Raw genomic sequence first — 21,806 nt, forward strand, 5'->3', positions numbered from 1 at the left:
TCCTAATGATGTGGACATCCTACAAAAGAGCCTCACTGAGACAGATGCCTGGTGTCAAAGCCAAGGTCTCAAGCTCAATGCCAAAAAGTGCATTGTCATCCCCTTTGGTAAAAACTCTGTACCCATGAAGTACCACATAGGCGGTAGTCTATTTAACACTGAAAGTGTGATAAGAGACCTTGGGACACAGATGGACAGTAGTCTCTCCTTTGATAATCACATCGCCGCAGTGGTCAGGAAGTCCTTCTATGTGGCACACCTCATCACAAAAGGTTTCTCATTCAGAAAAAAGGAGGTCATTGTTCCCCTCTACTCATCACTCATTAGACCCGTTATAGAGTACAGCACCCCTTTTGGTATGTACCTCACAAGACATCTACAACAACTGGAAAGGCCGCAAAAATACCTCACAAAGAGGATTACTGGCCTCAAACAGATGCCTTACGCAGACAGTCTAAAAAAAACTCCAGCTTTAGTCAGTCGCATATCGCCTACTCGGAGGCAATCTCTGCCTAACATTTATTTATTTATTTACATTTGTTGACCGGGAGTGTCCGACTGGACGTAGGTCCATTTTCAGCGGAGGCCCGGGGAGAAAAGCTCCACAGTTAAAATAAACAGACAGTAGTTACATTGGATTACATAGCGATTAACAATTTAACATAGCAATTACTTACAACATATTTACACATGAAGAACATAGTACATCAGTAGACAACTAAAATCTTTATCTGTGAAATACATAACAGACATTAACAAATGTTACAATAAGAAGTTCCTGCTGTATAGTAAGTACTAGGTTTATGAGCATCTGAGCTTGCTGTAATCAAGGTAGTTAGTGGAGTGGAAAGAAAGGTAGTGGTTGGATGGGGTGGGTGATATTTGAGTGGGATTTGCAAGGGCATAGCCAGCATGTTTTTAGGTGCGCTTTTATTAAAGTTTTGAAGTGGGTGAATGATGGTATGGAGGTAATTGTTGGTGGGAGTGAGTTCCATAATTTGGCTATGGTGCAAGAGAATAGTGCTTCACCAGCAGAGTTATTGGCTTTAGTGATCTGCAAGTGATTTTTGTTGCTGGACCTTAGTAGTCTGGTGGTGCGATAGGGTTGGAGTAGATTCTGGAGGGATGGGACATTTAGCGGATGGTTTACTAGTATGTGGGCGAGTGAGAAGTTCATACCATTGAAGGAGGTGAGGGAGCTCAAGCCAGCCCAGTACAGCAAGTGAGGTAGGGTGCCCCTTTGGTGAATTTGGCAATTTTGTTGTAGCAGGTCTCCAGCTTGTTTAGCTCGCATTGCCTTAGGTTGGTATATATTGGAGAGGCATAACGTAGGGTGGAGATAAGGTGGGAATTTGCTATTGAAATCTTTGCTGCTTTGTTGAGAAGTTGCTTATTTCTGTATAACGCTCCTAGTTTTTTGTGGACTTTTTTTATGGTCATGGATATGTGAATGCCACATTTTAGTTTATTGTCTATTTCCACTCCTAGCAATTTGGTGTGTTCATTTGGGTATATAGTGATGTTGTCTTTTGCTGTGATGTTAAAGTGAGAGTTGTTTTGAGTATGTTTGGTGGGTTGGAAGATGAATAGTTTAGTTTTGTTTGGGTTGAGTATTAATTGGGCACCGGATAACCACGTTTCAACAGAGGAAAAGGCTTCCTGTGTGACTTTTTGCAGTTTGGGTAGGGACTGGGCTGAGCAGATGATGGTTGAGTCATCTGCGTATTGTATGAGTGTACCATGTTTGGTGGCAGAGGCTAGATTATTGGTGAAAACAGAGAAGAGAAGGGGTCCAAGGACGGATCCTTAGGGAACCCCTATGGAGACAGGTAGTTGGGGAGATATGTCATTTTGTCATACAATGGATTGTTGGCGGTCAGACAGGTAACTCTGAAACCAGTTGGTGACTGATTGAGAGAAGGATAGGTTGTTGTGGACAGAGATGAGTTGTTTGTGTGGGACCATGTCAAATGCTTTAGAAAGGTCTAGGAAAGTAGCAGAGGAGAGATGGCCATTGTTTTTATGCTGAAGGATAGTGTTAGTAAAGGAGAGTAAGGCAGTGGTGGTGCTATGGTTTGGTTGGAAACCATGCTGAGTATTGGAAAGGAGGTTGGTTGTTAGTAAGGAGGTAGTCTGAGACCTGAGAGTGTATGCATCTCTCTAGTATTTTGGAGAGTGGAGAGAGAATAGCTATGGGGCACTAATTGGTTAGTTCTGTGGAGGGTCCGCCTTTGTGGAGGGGAATTATATGTGATTCTTTCCACAGTGTGGGAACGTAACTTTCTGACAGAGATCGGTTAATCAAGATAGATACTGGGTAGGCCAGAGCATCAGCTGTGATTTGTAGGTATTCACTTGAGAGGTTGTCTGCTGCTAATTTGGTGGGCTTAAGTTTAGTTAAGAGTTTTTTTATGTTGGAGGTAGGTACAGGAGAAAAAGAGAAGGCAGTGGGGAGATTACTAGTTGAAGGTGTGGGTTGGAGGGGAGGGGGTTGTGTTGTTTAGCTAGTTATAGTATGGTTTGTGCGAAGTGTGTGTTGAATGAAATAGCAATATTTTCTGAGGAGTGAGGGATGTTAGAGGATGGAGTTTATGGAGGACCAGAATTGTTTGGGGCTATGTTGGGAGGAGTCTAGTGCAGACTGGTAGTATTGGAATTTGTCCTGTTTTATTAGCTTTTTGACTCTATTGCGTAGTTCTAGGAATTTCTGTCTAGTTGAGGGGGTTTTGGTTTTGCGCCAGTGCTCCCAGGCTTTATCCCTGTTTTTCATTTCTGACTTAGTGGTTTTGTGTAGCCATGGGGAAGGTTGTGCTTTGGTTCTGGAAAGTCTTATGTGGGGGCATGTTAATTAAGGGTGCTTAGGAAGGTAGTATTAAAAAATTCAACTGCGTCATCAAGACTGAGGTACTTTAGAGGATGCCAGTTACATTCATTGAGGGATGAGATGAATGTGAGTGGGTTAAAGTTTTGTTTTTTATGTATTTGACGGTAGATGACAGGTTTAGCTTGGTATAGGTATTTTTGTGAGGCTATCTGATAAGCAGCCTGTTATATATGACTGGGGGCTCTTACTGACTAGTATCCAGTCCAGGGTAGTGTGCTTGCTAGAGTTTTTATTTATCCTGGTTGGTGACTGGACTAGTTGGGTGAAGCCATGAAGGTTGATATGATGGGTTGGATGGTTGCCTGAGCAGGATTGCCAGTCAATATTGAAATCACCTAAAATGATAGTTTCTTGGGGGAGATGGTGGGTAGACCAGCTGAGGGGGTTTTCTAGTGGAGGGATTGTTTGGCCAGGTGGGAAGTAGCATCCATTTATGTTGATGGTTTTGTTTTGGTGTATTTTGAGGTTGGTATATATTATTTCTTCATTGCCTATTTGTGGAGCTGATGATTTTAAGATCTGGATGTTTAGATGCTGTTTAAATATTATAGCTACACCGCCTCCTTTCTTGTTTAGCTGGTCTACTGTTAGTATGCCGTAACCGGTAGGGAGTATTTGCTCACTGGTAATGTGAGGTTTTAGCCAGGTTTCTGTCAGGATGACTATATCTAGGGAGTACAAGTCTACGGTGGCATGGAGTTCATGGACTTTGTTGGATATACTTCTAATATTTAGGCTTAGTAGAAGGAAGTCACTTGGCTCTCTATTGGCTGTAATATGGGAGAAGTTGTGGTTTCTAGTCTGATTATGAGGATTGGGGTTGGAGATGGTAGGGCCAGGGTTAGGGTGGATGTCTCCACTTAGGGCTAGTTTTGATATGCATGAGGTTATTAGTTTTCTCAGTTTTTGAATGTGTGTTTATAAGGGAAACTTTATGATTGTGCTCTGTGGGTAATAGGTAAGGTGGGAGTGTTACTATGTTAAGTTGTAGGGATGCTTTATGTTTGAGTAATATAGTTGGTAGAATATGTGGGGGTTGCATAGGGATGGTTCTTTAGTTGGTGGGAGGGGAGCTGAGTGAGGGTGAGACATGAGTGGTGGTGTGAGTAGTAGTACAGTGGTAGTGGTTGAGTGGGGGAATGATGGAGCTTTGGTAGGATGTAAGATATGCAAGGAGTGTGCATGCAGGTAGCATAGGTAAGGTATGCTTGTACATGTTAGTTGAGGAGGTGTGATAGTAGTGGGAAGATGGAGGGGGTAGTGTTGGGTTAGTGCTGTGGTTGGCTATTGGAAAGATGGGAGGGGTTTGTGAGTGTAATAAAGGTGAGACCACTGGGGGTGGGAGGGAATAGGGGGCAGGGTGGGGAAGGAAGTGGGTAGAGACCCTGTTAGTTGCTCTTATGAGGGGGCTAGAAACAATCAGGTAACAGAGTTAACTGATAAATGAACATATGATAGTGACAAGGGTGGTTGTAGTTTTAAAAATGGTGCCTGCCACAGGTAATATTTATTAACTTTGGGATTGTCTTAAGGTAATAAACAGGGAAGGGGGAGAACAAGGGTGTGAGCAGGCATTTCTTTTGTACTGCTGCTAATGAGCCAAAGCAAAGACACGTTTGTTTTTAAGGAACAATCAGAATTGACCAAGGACTGCTCTGAAACTGTAAGTCATTTCTTAACCATTTCTCAGGTGGAAAAACAGGATAACCTTGTATCAGTAGGCTACTGTGGTCTCAGTTTAAATTAACAAACACACAGTATTGATCAATTATGGATACTATTTGCTAACAGGAGGGAATAAGAGAGAAAGAGGAAGATGAGTGTGTGAGTGTGTGTGGGGGTGGGGTGGGGTGGGGGGCTGCTTACAAGCCAAAGCAGAGTGCTCTCCAGGGGAAAATGAATATTGGCTCAAACAGGTAGACACATACTCAAAGTTAACTTTAGCTGTTTGCAGACAGTTCAGACCCAGACTGCACTTTTCTTATAAGAATGATAAAGGTGGTACCGCAGTTGAATACTTAAAGAGTGGTGTTAGGTTGGAGAGACACTGAGCTCCTCATGGGGCCTGTAGCAGAGTGGATTATAGTTTAAAAAAAAACATACAAAGCTATGTCAAACTCAGAGCTGTTGGACATGCTCCACTTAAAGAAATCCCAATCCCTCCGAGCTACATGCTCTAGGGACCTAAACCTTGTCACCACAATAAACAGAACTTGCTGGAGGGAAAGAGTCCTGTCCCAGAGACTTCCCATACTCTGGAACAGACTACCTATCTATGTCAAACAAAGCTTTCTCATTAGCACTCTTCAAGAAAAATCTTGATGATTGGATGGGTAATAGGAAATTCATCCCGGGGATCACTTCTGTGGTTCTGCTTGACAGGGGCATAGGAAAATAATTTTCTTGGGTGGCGAAAGCCAGGGTACGTTTTTGGCTAGGCTTGTATAGGCCCTAGGGCCAATAGCCTAGTACCTACCTATGAACCTATGATTTTAGAACAAATCAAAATGGATGGATGGGTGGTTTATAGAAGAGCATTTGGAAAGGAATGAATTAAAATGGCAGTTGGTTTTAAATGCTTGTAACCACCCTGGTTTGAATGATATTTGCTCTATTAATTCTCTTTTGAAACTGAAGTTTTATGGTATGTAGTGCATTAATGTATTAGGTTATACAAAATGTATTGGTGAAATTGTAACATGTGATTTTCATCAAGGGGGTATAAATGGGTGTGTTTTTAACTTGTATATGGTTCTGATGAAGGTCTTATGAATGAAAGTGCTTAACCATTAAATAATTCTCTGTTTTGGAAGTGGTTTGTTGTTTTTTTTTGTGGTTCCTAGTCTGTTTTGTTGGTGGAGTGTATGGGCTTGAAGAACTTCCAAAACTTTCTTACTGCAACATTATCTCTCTTTAGCTACTTTAAATTCTCATCTTAAGTCTGTGCACAGTGGCCCCGTGATTAGCATGGTTGTCTCACAGTGCTTAGTTCTCCATTTCATATCTCATCTGCAATGTCTATTGCCTAGAGTATGCATTGTCATCTATGTCTTTACTTGAGGGTTTTGTTGTGTTGTACTTTCCTCCTACATTTCAAAAGATGAGCGTTTTTTGAACTGCCAATCCTCCATGTTGCATAAGTGTTGTGCGTATGTGTGTGTGAGTGTTTGTGTGGGTATTCTTATGCTGACATGGGCTGGCTCCTCATCCAGGACTTTTCTCTGCCTTGTACCCACAGAGTGCTAGAGTAGGCTGTGGCTCTCCCATTACCCTAAATTGGATTGTGAGTAATCAGTGAATGAATGAGAGTCTGTATAGTTATTATAACCGCAGCAGTACGCATCAGAGTCAGTTGATCAGAGCAGGTAGTGAACATTTGTAGTATACATAGCAGTTAAAATATTGAAAATATATGCATTCTATGCAGACATTGCTATAATAATTTGTCAGTTTTTAAGATTTCTTGTTGTAAGATGATGTAAACATGCTGATCATTTTCTGAAGCATCTTTGTTTTAAAGTTAAATTAATTTTCATTTATTCTTCTCAAGTTAAAGTTGTAAATTAAAACAATGAGGTGTTATGAAATAAAATTGGATGTCATCTACCTATGGCCATTATTATGGCTTGTTGACTGTTTGTTTGTTCTGTAGTTATTAGAAGATTATAGTGTGTTTTACTTTCAATATTTACTGTTTTTTCTGTATAAACATGCCAAGGAAATGATATCATGGTAAGTATTGGGTGATAATTTACACATTTATACAAAGCATTCTGATTAAGCAAAAAACAACTTTAGAAAAGCAGCTTCTTACTTATATTATGGTTTTACTACTACATGGTCATGTGTAAACTTTCATTATATGGAAGACTTGGTTAACAGCTTGCCCTTTTTAGGAAATAAGAAGCTTCTGTTGATCCGTTTGTTTAGCATGTAAGTATAGTAGCCTTCAAATTAATGTAGGTTATGAGGCATTGTTGATTCAATCTTTTATTGTGTAATGCCTTGAATTCTCAGCTCTAAGATTTTTGGGGAGGAGTCCTTAACAAAATAAACTGTAAAAAAAAAAATACACTTTTTGCATCAAAACCTGTATAATATGGTATTTTATATGAAGTTATACCAATGTTCTTGGGTTTATTGCATTTGCTTTTGAAAGTGATAAGTGCACTTTTTCAAACCAAAGAACTTTTTCATGGCATATTTAAACCTAATCCACATGTTTACTTTTCTGCTTGGGTGGAAACAGTAGGTCAGATTCATAAAGGTTACCACAAAGTGTGCACTACATGTACACTTTCTGAATTCAAGAACAGCCCTGCCACAACACTTGCGCTGTTTATTAACTAAGGAACGTCAGACTGAGTGTACTCGTACTTTGTGGTAGCCTTTATGAATCTGGCCTACCTTTATGTTCCTGTAAAACACTTGCATTCTCTACGTTTTGGGTGAGTGGGCCAGTATATTTAATCATTTATGTGTGTAGTTATTTTATTTATTCAAACATTTGGTAATACAGGTGAACTTGATTTTGCAAGTAGTTACTATGGTGATAACAGCTGCAACCGCAGTATCAAAGTATTATTCAGGCAGAACTAAGTCTTGGGGGAAAAGGATTTATAAAGTTAGAAGTAGGCTAACTGACTGAAACAGTCCAAGTCGCTCACTGAAAAAGTCAGGATTCTAACATCATTCTGTATAGATTTAAGTTTGTTGTCTGCAAATAGTACGTCATTATTTGACACAAGAAACAGGCAAGTATGTATATTTATTCTTTTCTGGTATGCATTAAAAGTTAGGGAATTTGTAAGTGTGGGTAGTGCATTTGATAGGTAATATGTCAGTTATTTTTGAATGTTTTACATCCTGATTTTTTTGTCACAATAAAGGTAAAGCTGAGTGTGTCCGGATTATGATAGCTGCAGGTGCTAACCTTGAAGCTCATGACTGTCATTTTGGAACCCCACTGCATGTAGCCTGTGCTACAGAACACGTTGACTGTGCCAAACTGTTACTCAATGCAGGTATGGCTTCTGTGTGTGTTATTTTCAGTATTCTGTTTTACATTTTAACAAGCATTATACTCTTATTACTGTGATTAATGTGGAAGCAAGGTTATATGGATGCATTAGAAACTTGTGTGTGTTATTTGCCAATTGGTTTGATATATTCATGTAGTAAAAAACAAAATATGGCATGCATGACATGGAAAGAAGTTGCAGTTTACTCAAAACTGATCTATGTTTGCAAACCAAGGTTACAGGCTGGTCTGTCTACAGACAAAACCATACCTTAACAACAACAACACAAGTGCAGTTTTTTGCAATCCAGCTGACTTAACATTTGGCCCATGTTTTCATCACTAAGTCTGAACTGACCTTATAGTTTAGAAGCAAAACACCACACTGTCCCTCCCCCTTGTCCATCTGCTCTGCTCTACATTTCTTGCTCTGTTTCATACATTTTTCACATAAGGATGCATGCAGCTTCACGTTTGCCATAGCACTTATTCAGTAACTAAATCCAATCAAAGGGGTAAAAAGGTTACACAGGCAAGCCATTCAGTAAAAACTACAAGAAAAGACTTAGCCAAGCGAAAATCTTCACTGTGTAATACCTTATCACAAAGTTGGGCCCATGGGATCTGTGCTTATGACCCTTTAAAGACATACTACTGTTTCAGCTACATGGCTTCTGAATGCTCATGACTTTTTACTTTTTAAGTCTTAGGGGTGCATTCATGCCAATAAAGCCAAACCTTACTAGCTTGTAGACATGCTATGTTTTGGACTTTTTGTGCTGTCATCACTAAAGCATAATAAAGACCCACCCACACCCCTAATATTTATATTTACCAACTTTGAACTTGTTTGCTGCCTCTTGGGGAAAAGAAGAATCCCCAGTATACTGCAGTCTCGATCTTCTGGGACAGAACGAAGTAGGTCACATGTGTGATCGCACAAACGAGTGCTGATCATTAATGTGCTTGAAAACAAGGTTGGCACCCACTGTAAACTTACCGAGAGGGGCCATTTTAAATGTTTATTTGAATCCGTTTATCAGGTATTGCACTGATCAATTCTGACCAATATCAGTCAGCCTGGTGTCAAAAACTGACTAGACGTACACACTAGAGGAGTAAAATAATACAAAAGTGACAATGAAACAGTACAATGGTAGAGTAATACTTAGGATACATATTATAACAAATGTGCTAATCTACAATATGTACAAAAGTTTCAGAATGTTTCAGAAGTTAAAATAAATTAGAGATGTGAAAATGAGTAAAGGATTTGGTGACTGAGTTAGAGTGGAGAAAATTTAAGACTGCATTCTACTTGATTAACTAAATGTGAGTTTAGTAGAGAACGGTACTTGAAACAAGAGGATGCGTCTTTAATTTCAGGTGGGAGGGACTCCCACAATTTAGGCCCAAAATAGTCTACTGAGAAGGTTTCCCAAAATAAGGACATATAGAGGTCCTAAAGCTCTATCAGATAAAACTTCTAGTCAGACCAACAGTTACAGATTTGTTTGTAGGTACATCTTTATGCTGCTCAGTTTCTTTTTTATTGCTGTGTTCTGAATCACATGTTTTGCAAAGGAAACATTGTTACTGTATTCTGCCCATAAAAATGGAATGGCATTAAAGCATTGCACAGTCTTTTCACACACACACACACACACACACACACACACACACACACACACACACACACACACACACACACACACACACTTGAGTTATATACAGACGAAAAACTGATTCTTAGTAAAAATACCAGTTTGCAGTTCTGTTGCTCTGTCATGTGGGACACGTTAATAAAAAGCCTTCTTTGTAATCTAGAATCAGAATTGTTGGAAAGATCTGAAGGTTATATGCAAACTTTTTTTGAAGAGACGGTGTGAAGTTGAATTTTGCTATAGCGAGAGTATAACTGAAAATAAATTATATTCCTTATATGTTCTCTTATATTAGGAGCAAATGTGAATGCTGCAAAACTTCATGAAACTGCATTTCACCATGCTGCCAAGGCGGGGAATGTGAATCTAGTGGAGCTCTTGATGGAGTTTGGAGGGAACATCTATGCTAGTGACAACCGAGGAAAAAAGCCATCTGACTACACCTGGCCCACCTCACCAACTGGAAAGTGTTTAGAGCATTATGAGAGTATGTATATTTTGTATCATACTGATAGTATAAATATTAATCGAATGGGCAAGTTTTACTTACAATGATACCTTATTCTGGCTGCTCTGTAGAAAAAAATTGTTATTGATAACTTTTTTGGCTATTTTGACATGCAAGTATAGTTTAGAACCCTCAGATTTTGAAGGCTGATAAGGAATTATTTGTCTTAGTCTGTCTGCATTAATTTATTGCATTTATTCTCTAGCCTATATTTTTTTGCATGGAGATTGCAATTTCTTTCTCATGACTTAAATCCCAGCATCATTTTTGGTCCAGTAACTTGCAGTATGATGATGTTTTAAACACTTACCCACCTAGTATTCTCTCACTTCTTAAGTATGCTTTCTTACATATTCACACCATATCATGTTGTATTGGTACTCTTTTTGTTTTTTTGTCAGAACAAATGTTTACAGTTTGAGGTGTGCAGTGAACTGTCATTTCCAGTCTCTCATTGTATCCTCCACCTGTTAAGGACTTGTGGTATGTCTTTGTAGGACTTTTGATGTAGCCTCTAAATTATTAAAAGTGTGGCTGTCTTTTTCTGAATTACTTATACATTGTACGTTTACAGCGCTGTAACCCCCATAGGTGGAGATATGACTACACATGAGGTTTTAACAGTAATTTGTAGGATGTTTATGACATCTCTGTTTTTGTGCTGACAACTCTCTTTTTACACCTGCTTTGAACAGTCAAGACACAGTCATTCATAAACCAATGCCTCAGTGTTCCTCAATAACATCTGGTTTAGAATACCACCTTCTTAATAACCCTGCAGTCTTTCTGCCAACCTACCCCCTTGGTTATAAATGCTAACATTGCACCTAGAGTTCCAAAAAATGTTGGCAAAGCATACTGTTTAACAGTTCCTGTAATCCATAGAAGATTATACTGTCCTATTTAGTCCTTTTGTGACATTCGTAATGAAAGTACTGAATTGTACAATATGTAGTACTAATTTATGTAATAGCTACATTTTCTTGTTTAGAGGACTAAATGTCTCATTTTCTTCTGAACTCTAGAGTTTGCCTTTTTGCAGGTTCCAGATTTATTGGGTTTAATTATGATTTTTTAGGAAGGGTATTTACTCTTCTAGCTGGTCCATTTTTTTCTATTTGTCTGATCAAGAGCATCTCCCGGAGTGTATTTGGATTCCACTTTCACTCATTGTTCACTATTGGTTCAGTTCTGAAAAAAACAAATAATTGTATGTAAGATATCGTAGTCCGTAAAGTAAAGGACATTGATTTATTCAGTGTAGTTAACCCCATCCCATAGTTATTTTTCTCCCCATCACGTCGGTGTAGTTTACTGCCCAGAATTCCTTCAGTGCCTGGTATTTGCTTTATTTTGCCCACAGTAGCATTGGATCTTTGCTAATGCCAACTAAGGAATGGAAAATGCACATATCTGGTTGGCTGGGGACCGTAAATCCATGTGTTTAATAGTGGTTTCTTGTACAGTGCTAAACTACACATGGCCAAACAAATTACGGTGAGAAACAGTAAGAGAAGATACAGGACTGTATGTAAGTAGTTCATTAAGGGTTAAGAGCATTTAGCAGTAGCCAAAATAATAAATAAATAAATGAATAATAATAAACCTCTCTGACATCCATGTGGATGATAAAGGGTTAGAAGGAGTCGGGAAGCACCTGGTCCAGCTCAGCACAAAGGCATTACTTGACCTTTTGGAAAGCCTCCTTTGTCAGAGTACTCCACCTGACTTACTTTTGCAGTTTTTCTGTAGAGGCAAACTTTGGAGTAGATTTCCAGTGGTATCTTTCCTCCCTCAAAAGACCCTTACTTGGTTTTTGGTTTGAAAGTCAGAACCGTCCCTAACAGTTTCTCCTTTTTCATTTTGAGGCTCTTTGTATTACATGTCAGATGTATCGCATGTCTGTTGTCCCTAGTTTACATTTAGGGGTGTTAATTGTAAGCTCTGCCTGTTTCAGCGAGCTAAGCAATATCAGCACCTTGAGGAGATGGGAATTCCAATTGTCTGAATGGATGACTGCATCCTCCAGATAGGTTGCAACTTAAGCTTGTTAAGATTTTGATACTCTTTCTATCAGCCTGTGAAATGTGGCTGCGGGTCTTGGAGGCCAAACTTTAAAAGTGTATTCTGGAACTGTCCACCATCCGTGGAGAATAGCGTCTTCTCTGTAGCTACATTAGTTGAGAGGGTTTACCAGTTCTCTTTTGTGAGGTCTAGGGTAGTCAAAAATGTACCCTTCCCCAGCCCTTCCACCGACTTATTCACCGTAGACATACTGTAGCTATTGAATTTCAAAATATTAAGCTTTTTGGAATTATTGTAGAAATAGATCGTGCCATCCAGTTTTTGAAAGAAAACAAAGCGCTATCCAAGTCACTAGTGTATTCTTCAGTAACCCCTACTTTTCCTCTTTGTTTTGATCTCTTCTTTCACAGCTTGTTTTTGAGCTTCTGGTACTTGAGGGCATTAGACTGCCCTTCTCCCTGGGATTTCAATGTATGATGCTTACTGCGACTTGATCTCCTACCTAAAACAGGTAGTCTTGTTGCACACAGTCAGCTTGCTTGAGCCAATTCCATTTGATGTTGTACAATCAACAATGCAGCCTTCAGTCTCCCCCCTGAAGGGTTTGCATAATACCCTACAAAATGCGTGCTTTCTTCTTCCCATATTTCTTTCATTATATCTAAAAAAATCTTTGAGTCTCCTGTCATGTAGTAACTCAAAATGGCTAAACATTATGTAAGCTTGAACCCTTCAGGCTGAGACCATTAAATAAGGAGTAGTTGGGTCCAGTCCTTACCATCTTTCTCTGTTACTTTTTCCAACACTGGTTTCAAGGTTCCATTAAACTGTTCCACTGACACATCCATTTGGGAATGATGTACTGATTCTGGTAATTATTCAATCCCAAAAGTCTGACAAAAGTGTAACTTTTGACATAAACTGTGCTCCCTGGTTTGAAAAATTCCTTTAAGTATTCTTGCCTGAGAAAACAGTAAAACCTAGTGATTGCTCTGAAATTATCTTTTCTAAGAGGAATAGCTTTGGGACCTGGTTAGCATTGTTCAGCACCATTAGCATGTACTGGTATCTGCAGCTGAACCTGACCAGCAGTCCCACTATATATCCATTGCAGTCTCCTAAAATGGAACTTCAGTTATGGGTATAAACTGTCCACGACTTTAAGTTTTGTCCAGCCTCAGATACCCCCCCCCCCCTTGAAAACATGACTTTGAGCCATTTTCTTAATCATTTGTCTAAATGACTTAAGTATCAGTATCTCTCAAATGGTCTCTCCTCTCTCATTAGCTACCCTATACAAAAGAGCAGCCTGAAGTTCAAAATAGAGGTAAGCTGATGGGAATTTATTGGAAGTAGCGCCTCCCACTAATATGGAATTGTTTTGTGTTAGCCACCCAGCAGTGTGAACATTGGCTCTAGATTATTCAGTGTCGACATAACAACCTGACCCCATGTGCAGAAATGGGGAAAAAGGGGTTGTGGATGGATGGGCTTAAGCTCTCATCTTCCCATTGGGCTCTTGTAAAGTGTGGTCAACCTGACTAAAGGTTAGACATACTGGGATCCCCCTCTTCCTCTGGTTCCTGAGAGGTAGAGGGTATTACGTTTTCCCCAGTCATGGGAGATCCAGGACATCTGAATCCCAAGAAAAGGTAATTCTCCCCAGTTTTCTGAGTAGTTTTCCTCAGCCTTCATTTTTCCTGAAGCCCCATGTCCCCTTCTGAGGTTCTTCACTATTCCTTCCCTTTCTCTCAATGTGTTCCAAGGATCTTGTTTTTACTGCTCATGTATTTTTAAGCATCACATTTACTGTATGGTTCGCTCATACTCTCTATCTGTGGTTCTCCCTTACTCTCCAGCTTTACCTCATTTTGTGAACTTGACTCTACCTTGGGTTCTTGGGACCTGGTTGTGTCCTCTCCACTGAATGATCTCTTCCTTTGCTGGGCATCTCTGTGTTACATGGGCACAAAGCTTGTTTTTTAGAGGTATTTATCCACTCCTTAGTTTGGCCTGGGCCGTCCATAGTCACTCCAAGACTTATGTTCCATTTACTTCCTTTTTTTCTAGACAGGGTAACAGGTATCTTTACTCTGTGAACAGCTCCATTGGGTTGACTTACATTGCATACTGGGAGCTTTTACAAGGCTCTTTGTTATTGTTCTTTTCTCACTGCTGCCAAATATGGGATATCCTTCTCAAAAATACACCATCTGGCCCCATGGCTACTGGCTGCAGGTCTTTCCCAAATTATGTCTGTACTGCCACCTGAGCAACTGTCTACTGTCTTTGCTTTCTTGGTGTTGAGGATGAGCCAATGATTAATGCACTAAGAGTTTGTTTGACCCAGCCCTTGCTGGAGAATTTGAGCATCAGAATTGGATTGATTACCACCCCAGTTTGCAGTCATCAACAACTTGGTTAGCCATAGCCAGCGTTTATTTCACAGAAATGTATACCAAAGAGGAAGTGAACCAGGCCAGAGCCTTGTGAGATACTGCTACTGATGATTTTCTGTCTAGAGCAAACACTCCCGATCTTAACAGTATGAGATCTATCAGACAACCAGTTACCAATCCAGTAAACTATGTATGAGTTAATGTTGAGTTAGGAGAGCGTGGAGAATAGTGTCAAAGGCTTGGCAAGGTCTAGGTAAGCAGTGTAGACTGTATGCTCCTTATGCATGGCTTTAGTACTTCTTTCAAACATCTCAACCAGGTTGAGTAAACATGATCTGTATTTTGTAATGTGAACTGCTGTTGCTTTACAAAGTACTTTCTGAAACAGGAGAGAATGGAAGGAAGACATATGCTATGGTTTGTGTTCAATGGCATGATAAAGCACCTTTTTTCCCCAACTGTCTCATGAAGAAGCAGGCATCAAAAGATTTGCATTGGATTGTACAGGTGTGTCGTAAACAAGTCCATCTGTGGTATAACCCACATTTGTGTGTCTGAAAAATATGTGGGTAGCTTCCATTCTCTCTGTTGATATGTCTGTTGAGGGAGTTTGCTAGCTGATTTTCAGGCCTAGGATATGCAAGAGGTATAGACTGTACTGAAAATCCTAATGCTATATTAAAAGCATCTCTTCTCAGTTCTGGGAAGAGGTGGACCCCTTTGCTTGTAGTTGTTTCACATAAATGGGTTGTAGAGGTGTCACATAATTATGGTGTTGCCTGTATTAATTTAAAGGTGACCCACAATGAAGGTTTCTTGATAAGCTTTTAAGGGTCTATACACCGTTCTCATCTCTTTCAGGTTGATGTACAAAGACCTTTCCTTCACATTCAAGTGGCTTTATATGTAAAGACCATTGAAGTGGGCTGTCCAGCTAGCCTAAAGAGCCACTTGACAGCTGCTGAGTCACTAACAGAGGATTAAAAGGACATGGCACTGGATATAATTTTTAGATCCACCCAACACTGAAATTCCTTCTTTACAGACTGGGGGAAAAACAATCATTGTCTCTAGAGAATCTGATGCTTGTTTCCAGTATTTCTGAGAGGCCCTTGAAGTGTTGTCATATGCAGCTTTGCAAAAGGAACAAGTAGAATGCAAGAAAACATGTAGTCCAGGGACTTCAGGTGCTGCCTGTCTGTAAGGGCCTGCTGTAGACAGAAATCTGCTATCTCATTTTAAATTTCTAAATTATACTGTTTGGAAGAAATGCTTTCTTCTGGGCAGAATCTATGATAGTTCATATATACATCAGTGAAGATGAGGCATTATGAATTTAATTTTTAACTTAATGTAATCCACAAGGACAGCATCTGACTTTTGAATATTAGACAGATATGCTATGCTAGGTTATGTTCTGTTTCCTGAGATGTGCAAATATTAAAGCTAATCATATTAGGGCATGCAGTTATGTACTCTTTGTCTACTGTTGTCATGCAGAGCCTTTTCTTTATGAAAGGCAGAAGTGATTTCAGTGTTAGCATCCAGAAATTCTTTGTATAGCATCTAGAAAATCTAGTACTGCTCTTACTGTGTCATCGTTTGTGGGGATGAGACACCGCCGTTTCTAGTAGTCTTTTCTTCTTTGACTTTGTGCACTCTGTGTATGCCTTTCTTATAAGACGATGTATCAGACAAAATTATTAGCAGATTCTCTGTCGATTCATGCAACAGGAGAAAGAAATGGAATAAAAGCTGCATTGCATTATTTATTTATTTAACATTTGTCAACTGGGAAAGTCTGACTTGGAACAAAGCCATTTTTCAGTGGAGGCCCGGGGAGAAACGCTCCAGGCGCATGTCTTTGTAATGTGGGAGGAAACCACCCAGAGGAAACCCATACGAACACAGGGAGGACATGCAGACTCCACACAGAAGGCACTTCAGCTGAGAATCAAACCGGAGAACCTCTTGCTATGAGGCGATAATGCTACGTAGACCTTCTACTGTATAACCGTGGGACATTTTTAGAAAAATTTGTCTCTGTTTAGTGCTTACCATGTAGCGAAATGCCCCTGGAAATGGCCTCACTGGAGTACTAAATTTCTAGTCACTTTGAAGATCTTTGTTGCTATTTCTTCTTCTTTCCTGACATTGAAGCAGATGGAGACTGTTTTCCCGTGTACTGTGTGTGGCAACAAGGTTTCCGGACAGACATACCCTTTGTATAAAATGTGCTAGTACTTGGGTAGTTCTGCTGGAACCAAGGAGTGGGGGCATGGTACAGTTCCTTAAAAGATGACTTTATAGTTTATTTTCACGTCAAGTCAATAATAATGCCATCAATTTTGCTAACAAATACCAAATTCTGGATAACTGGTACTTCAAGTAATTTGCATTTCATAGATTTAGATTATGTCTCAGACCTGAGCCAAAAGTATCTTCTAATGACCATGACTGACCGGACAAAGCTTCAACTGTATCTTGTGTATAGTTTAAGGATTTTGACACCAGATCTGTCAGGCTGTGACACTGAGCTTCTATAGTTTGTCTTGCTCATCTGATTTTGGAAAGTTTTGTATAGTCTTTCAGTCTCACTCAGAAAAGAATTCTGATATGTCATCATGTGAGCCATATAATGTAATGTCGGAACATTACATGCATGCACATTCTTGATATACCTGTTCAGCATCTTTAACTCTCAAGCAAAAAACAAAATGGCCACTGGAATTGGCTTTTTAGATTGTGATCTGGAGGAGTGATGGTGGAATAATACACCTTATGACTGCTTTCGCTAAATGCTGTATAAAGTTCATATATTTTTTTACGTGCTAGAGGCTGTTTGTATTTACAACACACTGAAGTTTCTGGGAATAGAAGGAATTATTTAATGTGGCTAACCCCCCCCGCCTTCTGTTATTGTGCAACCAAAGAATTAATGAAATGCGTAATTAGGATGGATGGGCTAGAAATACAAGGTTCGAGTGACACCTGGAATATGATTACTCTGGTGAAAGCTCAGCAACAGCTCTAACCAACAAATGAAATCAAACAGACAGTCTTGTTACACCAACCTCTAATGTAAACATCAAAATAATCCCAAAACATTCTGGATATTGGTAGATAATTTTCTTTATCCTGGGCAGGCCACCACATCCTCTTATGCTGCAAATAACAACAAAGATAGCATTTCACCCAGTTTAACATTCATTTCTTACAAACAGTACCGTCTTTTTTCAAGTCCAGCTGCCCATCTCTCTCTCTCTGTCCTTACAGAACTTAAAAAAAAAGCTATCGGTTACAGTCACCTGTTATACTGTCCAACTTCAGTAATCAGGAAACATCTTCAAAATCTGAAACTAACCACCGTAGCCACAGACTTCAAGCTGAATATATTAGAACTGCAGCTGATACATTGGTCAAATCAGTATTTATTCTGATTAACTACCCTATCAAAGAAAAACAAATCCCAATCCTTTGGGAGAAGTTCATTATGCCCCTACATAAAGGGGGATCCTCTATAAATTTCTAATACAGCAGGCCAATATAGCTATATTATCCACTCCTATCAAAACATTGGACAAATGCATTCACATACAAATATCTCACTGAAAATAATATCCTGTAAAAGATACAACACAGAACCAATTCACACCATATCACAAAAGCTTTATTTAACTTTATCATTGCCGACAACATCATCAGGAATGCAGGTTGCAGGTAAAGTAGTTTTCTCTCTCTCCCTTGAACTATTCAAGGAATTTGACACGGTTTCCTACCAAAGACTCCTAAAAGAACTCTCTTCATTAGACTTTAGTCACTCAACTGTCTCTTGATTCTAAAGTTACTTATCAGACAGTAAGCTGTCCGGTAACAAGATTTCTCACCTTTTCTGACAATCCTAGCCAGTGTTCCACAAGACTGTGCCTTATAGCCTCTAATGTTTAACTTTTTCATAAAAGTAATCTCCACAGTAAGGCCAAAGAGGGTGGTATAGTACAGTATGCAGATGACTTGATGTTTATCTGCTTTGCCCCAAACCTAGTAAAGTTGTAAGAGGTTACAGAACAAACAATCTCATCCAAAATACAAAAATAGCAGCGCAGATGACAAATAACAAAGTCTATAAAACAGCAAAATACATAAAATATATATAGCTGAGTTAACGTGATGTAGAGGTTAAAAACTGTAGAAACTGATACGAAACACAATTAAAAAATTCTTTAATGTGAGCGCATTGGCAGTATAACTACTACTTCTTTAGACATAGTCAACAAACAGCTGATTATAGTTTAAATACAGGGTACAATCAAATTCAGCCAATCACATAGCAGTACTCATTCTATATATGTTAAATCCATATATGTTAAACTAAAACCCTAAACCATGTTAAATACATAAATATATCTCTTTATCTGTATATGCATATATATTACAAAGCATATAAATGTATAAAAAATGTTCTACAAAAATAATAAAAGACAAACAATAAGATTCTAGTAAAAATCTGATATATATATATATATGTGTGTAAATATATATGTGTGTATATATATATATATATATATATATATATATATATATATATATATATATATAAAGTACTGCGGTGGTGGTTCTGCGGTAGCGTTGTCGCCTCACAGTAAGACGTTGTCCGGTTCGATTCTCAGCTAGAGCGTCTTCTGCGTGGAGACATGCGTGAATAGGCGTACCTTCGTTGAAGGTTGTGCGTCAGGGCTAGCAACTCTGCACATAAAAATCTACTGCCAATCATTAGCGGACCGGAGTTCCGCTGTGGCAACCCCTAACCGGGAAAAGCCAAAAGACACAACAACATATATATATCTATATAAAGCCAGTATGTATAAGAAAATATATATATAAAAAAAAAAATCGTTCACCTATGCAAAGATCTGGATTTTAAAAAAGGCGTTAAAGATATTTTTTCATTTAAACCCCGGCCTGTATCGGCCTTTAGCCACAACATACATCTGGGTTCATGAGCCTCAGTCAGGTTCTCTATATCGCCCTCTCTGTTAGAAAAGATTTTTTGTATAACCATAAATTTAAAACTGTATGTTATACCACATTGAGAAATATATTTAGCTAGAGTGTTATTTATGGAACCTCACGAAATGTCATAGACATGCTCTCTAATATGGTCCCTGAAAAGCCGATTAGTTTTGCCCACATAAAAACAGTAACAAAGCTGGCATACTGCTAAATATACTAAGTCAGTAGACTTATCTGCTTTAACCTTAAAAGTAAATTTCTCTCCTGTGTCTGGATGTAAAAATGTGCCCGATGGATCAATTAAGATGCAAAATCTACAGTTGTTACATGGTGTTGTAGTAAATGGTGTACTGAAGGATTCAACCTTCTTAGCATCCTGATAGCATAACACATTTTTCGGAGATTTTTTATTTTTAATTGAAAACCCTGGATGGTCACCAACAGTGCTCCTTATTTCATTATTACTTGTGAGTATAAACCATTACTTTTTGACTGTGACTGTAAATTCATTCATGTTACTGCTATTATACATAGGAATACGAATATGATTTGGTCCACTGGTCCTATTAACTGCATTACCATTGCCCCTTGAAAAATATGGTTTAGCTGCAGTAGTACATAAATGACTAACATCCTCAAAAACACTGTCAACCTCTTGTGTCTTGTAGCCTCTCTCAAAAAATCCTACCTTTTAGGGCGTTTAAATCAGCCTCAAATATTGCATGTTCAGGGCTAAACCTAGATATTCTTATACACTGTCCTTTTACTACATTTTTAAAAACATGTCCAGGATGCATACTTCTCCTCTGCAATAAATTTTGTGTACATTCCTTACGATAAAGAGTAGTGCTGAGTAATCCACATGGTTTCCTAAATATCTTAACATCTAAAAAACTAACTTCATCATGTGCTGCAGTCACATCAAACTTTAAAAAAGGAGTACTTGTATTTATGTATTCAATAAATAGTTGTAACTCAATTTCAGTGCCATCCCACAATAAAAAGAAGTAATCTACTATAAAAAAAACTACATGTCGGCTTATATCCATATCTAAAAAAGTCTTATTCTTCCACTGGGCCATGACTAAATTCATGTAACTGTTCACCATAGAAGTGCCCATGGCTTCACCTTCAGTTTGCAAATATAGCTGATGGTTAAACATGAAAATGTTCTCAAGGACAGTTTCTAATAAGAAACAAATCAAATCAGTATTAAGATGTTCATGTGACCTATGTTGTAATAAATATTCCCGTACTATTTCTATACCTACGTCGTTGGGTATAACAGTAAACAGTGAACAAACGTCCATCGAAACCAACAAAACGCCTTCTTTGCGGACTGTGTTCCTGTTCTGTAAACATATATAACTCTTGCAAAAACTGTTTAGAGGATTTCAGAATATGACTGTTATAATCAAGAACAGGTCTTAAACATTTATCTATATAAATAGAAAGTGGCTCGGTGCACCAACCCCTACCTGATACAATGGGTTGAAATGGCTGTGTGGGATGTTTTTGTGAACTTTAGGAAGTCCAGGCAGTATAGGAATAATTGGTTTGTCTACAACAAAATATTTAAACAGTTCTAACATAATAACATTACATAACAGGGAGTCATATAACAAATCATATACTCTCAAAATCATTTTATCAGTTGCAGTTTTATCAACCAACTTATAAGCAGTCGTATTGCTTAACATATTTGTCATAGAGTTAATATAAAAAGTACTATCCATGACAACCACAGGCCCACCTTTGTCGGACGGTTTAATAACAACAGTTTAATCTTTTTTTAATAACGCTAATGCTTCTCTCTCATTCGCGTTGAGATTAGTATCCCTTCTTTGACTAGATGCTGTAAAAATCCTTCTCACACATTTGACAGAATGCTTCTAAGGGTGATTCGGTAGTTGCAAAGTGCTAGGTTTTTTGAAAACATTCGAGCAATTGGAAACATTATCACCCTTAAATTTCAATATCAGTAATGGAATTGGTTACATAAGAGTTCTGCATGGGTATGAATGAAAGGCCTTTGTTAAGAAGAGATAACTCACCAGCAGACAAAATCTTAGATGAAGTATTCCATATTAAGCTGTGGTCTTCTGTTGCCACATTTTCTTCAAGTTTTGTGTGTTCACTGTTTCTTGTTGAAACTTCCGTTTCAGACTCCCCCTTCTTTGCGACCGATTCCTTGTTCTTGGCCATGTTGCTCTGAACGTCCTTGCAGTGTGATGGGAAAAAGATGAAAAACCTGTGGATGATCTGCAGTTCCTTGATTCCTGCCAGTAGATAT

General features: G+C 38.7%; 1 protein-coding gene across 1 annotated transcript in view; it reads left to right on the forward strand.

Annotated features, from left to right (window-relative positions):
- Nucleotides 1-21,806, forward strand: part of ASB13 (ankyrin repeat and SOCS box containing 13) — a 519,678-nt gene that overhangs the window by 420,862 nt on the left and 77,010 nt on the right. Inside the window, exons 4-5 of the mRNA XM_044088825.1 lie at nucleotides 7,774-7,908; nucleotides 9,864-10,055. Coding sequence (XP_043944760.1) covers nucleotides 7,774-7,908; nucleotides 9,864-10,055 — 327 coding nt within the window. The remainder of the gene's footprint in view (nucleotides 1-7,773; nucleotides 7,909-9,863; nucleotides 10,056-21,806) is intronic.

This window comes from Protopterus annectens, chromosome 11.part0, assembly GCF_019279795.1.
Source record: "Protopterus annectens isolate FY-2018-M chromosome 11.part0, PAN1.0, whole genome shotgun sequence".
NCBI classification, from domain to species: Eukaryota; Metazoa; Chordata; order Ceratodontiformes; family Protopteridae; genus Protopterus; species Protopterus annectens.